This window comes from Trichechus manatus, unplaced genomic scaffold (assembly GCF_000243295.1).
Source record: "Trichechus manatus latirostris isolate Lorelei unplaced genomic scaffold, TriManLat1.0 scaffold00134, whole genome shotgun sequence".
NCBI classification, from domain to species: domain Eukaryota; kingdom Metazoa; phylum Chordata; class Mammalia; order Sirenia; family Trichechidae; genus Trichechus; species Trichechus manatus.
The window spans coordinates 7,717,913-7,721,635 of NW_004444070.1; the positions used below are offsets into that span (position 1 = coordinate 7,717,913).

At 62.1% G+C, this 3,723-nt stretch overlaps 1 protein-coding gene across 1 annotated transcript in view; it reads left to right on the plus strand.

Annotated features, from left to right (window-relative positions):
- Positions 1-3,723, plus strand: part of PPP2R3B (protein phosphatase 2 regulatory subunit B''beta) — a 40,889-nt gene that overhangs the window by 29,879 nt on the left and 7,287 nt on the right. The window contains exons 8-9 of the mRNA XM_004385216.2: positions 2,738-2,786; positions 3,150-3,239. Coding sequence (XP_004385273.1) covers positions 2,738-2,786; positions 3,150-3,239 — 139 coding nt within the window. The remainder of the gene's footprint in view (positions 1-2,737; positions 2,787-3,149; positions 3,240-3,723) is intronic.

Here is a 3,723-nt window from a genome sequence, read left to right on the forward strand (position 1 = left end):
TGTTCACACAGGTGACTGTTCACACAGGAGAAGGTCCGTTCCCACAGCCCGTGTTCACACAGGTGACTGTTCACACAGGTGAAGGTCCGTTCCCATTCCCACAGCCCATGTTTACACAGGTGTCTGTTCACACAGGTCACCATTCACACAGGTGAAGGTCCGTTCACACAGCCCATGTTCACACAGGTGACTGTTCACACAGGTGAAGGTCTGTTCACACAGCCTTTGCTCCTGTAGGTGGTCACTTGCTCCCCCAGGTGAAGGGGTATCTGTCTCTAGGGCCTGCCTCCATCCCTCCTCATCCCTGGTCCTCTCCCGTTTGCCCCTCATCTCAGCTGTCTGGTGCTGCTGTAACAGAAATACCACAAGTGGGTGGCTTTAACAAACAAGGTTATTTGCTCACAGTTTAGGAGGCTAGAAGTCTAGATTCAGGGCGCTGACTCTAGGGGAAGGCTTTTTGTCTCTCTCTCTGCTTTGGGGAAGGTCCTCGTCTCCTCTGTTCCCAGGTGATCTTCACGTGGCATGTCTCTTCCCCCATATCTGCTCTCCCCGCGTGCCCACTGTGCTCTCATATCTCAGAAGAGACTGACTCAGGCCACACCCTGCGCTAACACTGTCTCCTTAACACAACAGAGAAAACCTGTTCCCAAACGGCATTATAACCACAGGTGTAGTAGGATTTACGACACAGGTATTCTGGGGGACACCGTTCAATCCGTAACACCCCGCCTGCCCCGTATTTGAGCCCGGGCCCTGCGTGTGCTCGCGGCCTGAGCCCTTTGTCTGTGGGCGGCTGGGTGACAGGAAACCATGGACAGGACCCTGTCCATCTGGGGTTGGGGGGGCTCAAGAGAGGCTGCGTGCACAGTGGCTGGCACCGCCTTAGGTCGAGTGGTTCTCTTCACCCCAGCGCCTCCTGGGTGAGGCAAGATGATGGCAAGAGAAAGCAGCCCCTTTGTCTGCGATCAGGGAACCAGACCTTCAGGGTCCCTGAAGTCTGCCGTGTGCCTGCGGCCACTTAGCTCTCCACGGTTTCCTTAAATCCACTTTTGGGTGTGACTGTTCTCAGACCACAGAACTCAGGGGAGTGTGTTCACCGTCCCCCTGGCACTGTTGGTCCGGCATAGTCAGTCTATCCTGGGCCCCAGGGCCTGGTGAGCCAGAGGCCTGAGCTGTGAGTGTGGGTGCCTGGGGGCCTCCTGCCCCTCCTTCAGCCTCTGGGCTCATGTTGGTGGCTCTGGGCACCAAGGTGGACACAGGGGCAGACTGGGGTTGTCCCCTTGATGTTCCCAGAATGAAGCTCAATAGAGTGACTCTGGGCACCTATGCCCTGGGCTCATTGTGGGCAAGACCCAAGGGGACAAGGTGGTGGCCGAGCATTTGCTGAGCACAGAGCTGCCTGTGGCAGCCGGTGCCCCCACCCCATGGATCCCCAATTTCCTGCATTTCTGGAGGTTCCTGCCCTCGATGGGGTTTCCATGTGTGGGATGCTCACGTCTCTGTAGGTCCTGAGCCAGCCCTAGTCCTTGTCCCCCGAAGACTGACAGTGGTAGTCAGCCGTCTCGCACCGATGGCAAAGGCCTGCGTGGGTCAGGGCAGCCACCCGGTGCGAGAGGTGCTGTGTGTTGCCTCCCTCCTTGGGCAGTCCGAAGGCTTCCTGCGGGCATAGCGGGGGGGGCTGCCGTGCTGGTAGATGTCAGGAGGGTGGGGGACCATCTTGTGTGCCCACAGGGTGGTCCCCCCAACACCGGCATTCACCGCCACTATTGCCCCAAGAGCTGAGGTCACTGACCCCTCAGGACTGGGGGCTCCCCGAACGGGCGAGGCGGGGCAGGGGGACTGTCCCCAGGGCCTCGTGAGCAGCAAGGACAAGTCTGTCTGCTTCTTGCTTCTGGTCGAGTTTTAGTCAGATGCACTTGTTCTCACAGTCACAATCAAGGCGTGAGTGGTCGTGTGCACCTGGTGTGATGTGAATTGTGTCCTGTGTCTTATACTCCGCCCATTTGAGGCCCCCAGCTCCGCTTTGCTGTTTGGGGTCAGCAGGGGAGGACCCGTCTCTGTTCCGGGGACAGAACCTCCATTGGGTGCCGGGCGAGTGGGCGCAGGGATCGGGCAGTCGTGCTGTTCAGCGCCCTCCTTGCACCTGAGACGCCCTCCTGGGCCCGCTGATGCTTGGCTGGGCGCTGCTCTCGGGATCCTGTGGGTGGAGCCCTGTGGGCCGGGAGCTGTGGGCGGAGCCCTCTGGGCGGGGTGGTGTGGGCGGAGCCCTGTGAGCCGAGCACCGTGGGCCCGCTGATGCTCCGCTGGGCGCTGCTCACGGGATCCTGTGGGCGGAGCCCTGTGGGCTGGGCGCTGCGGTAGGAGCCCTGTGGGCCGGGGGCTGTGGGCGGAGCCCTGTGGGCCGGGGGCTGTGGGCGGAGCCCTGTGGGCCGGGGGCTGTGGGCGGAGCCCTGTAAGCCGAGCACCGTGGGCCAGGTGCTATGGGCGGGGCGCTGCTCACAGGATCCTGTGGGCGGAGCCCTGTGGGCCGGTGCTGTGGGCGGAGCCCTGTGAGCCGAGCACCGTGGGCCAGGTGCTATGGGCGGGGCGCTGCTCACAGGATCCTGTGGGCGGAGCCCTGCGGGCGGGGCGCTGTAGGCTGAGCAGCACGGGGCGGGGTGCTGTGGGCGGAGCCCTGTGGGCCAGACGCTGTCCTCGAGTGTTAATGGGCAGAGCTCACAGCAGCTTTTTCTTGCAGCCATATCCAGGAAGATGGTGGACCGGATCTTCTCTGGCGCGGTGACCAGGTGTGTCCAGCCACAGTGACCTCCTCCCCGTGTGTGAGCTGTTGCCCCGTCGAGCGTGTGTCAGACTGTGCCTGCCATCTCCGTCCCGCACGGCCAGGCCCCTCTGCTGGCCAGTCAGCCTCAGGTGGCCCCTCGACCCTGGAGCCCTGGGGAAGGGGCTGACACACAAGGCGGCTGTGACGGTGATGCCGCCTGCCGTCAGGAAGCGTGTCCTCTGCGGGTCAGGCCCTTTGGCCTCTGGTTGGAGGGAGGGTGGAGCCAGGACGAGGGTGGGAGGATGTCAGAGCGGAGCCGGTGCGTGTGAATTGGCCTGAGAGCCGGCACCACCTGACGGCCGACTCATGTCCCCGGCCCTGACCGCAGAGGCAAGAAAGTGCAGAAAGAGGGGAAGATCAGCTATGCCGACTTCGTCTGGTTCCTCATCTCGGAGGAGGACAAGAAGAACCCCACCAGGTGGATGGGGGCGTGTGCTGCGCCGTGATGGTGGGAGGGTTATGAGCCTCCTCCTGGAGACGCTGATGTGTGTGCATGCACGCGGGTGAGTGCGGGCAGGGTGTGGCTGCTGTGTGTGTGCACGGGTGTGAGTGGGGAGGGGTGTTGCTGTGTGGCTGGCATGAACATGTGAGTGACATGCTTGCAAGTGGTATGTGGGTCGCGTGTGCATCCAGGTGATGTGTGTGCAGGTGGTATGCCTGACATCTATGTGTGGATGGTGTGTGGCTGATGTGAGCATGCAGGTGACATGCCTGCAGGTGGTGTGTGGGTGGTGCGTGTGAGGACAGCACATGGGTGATGTGTGGGGGCAGTCTGCATGCTGGCGACGTGTGGCTGATGTGTGCATGTGAGTGGCGTGTGCGTGGGCAGTGTGCATGCAGGTAGCGTGTGGCTGACGTGTGCGTGGGCAGTGTGCGTGCAGGTAGCGTGTGGCTGACGTGTG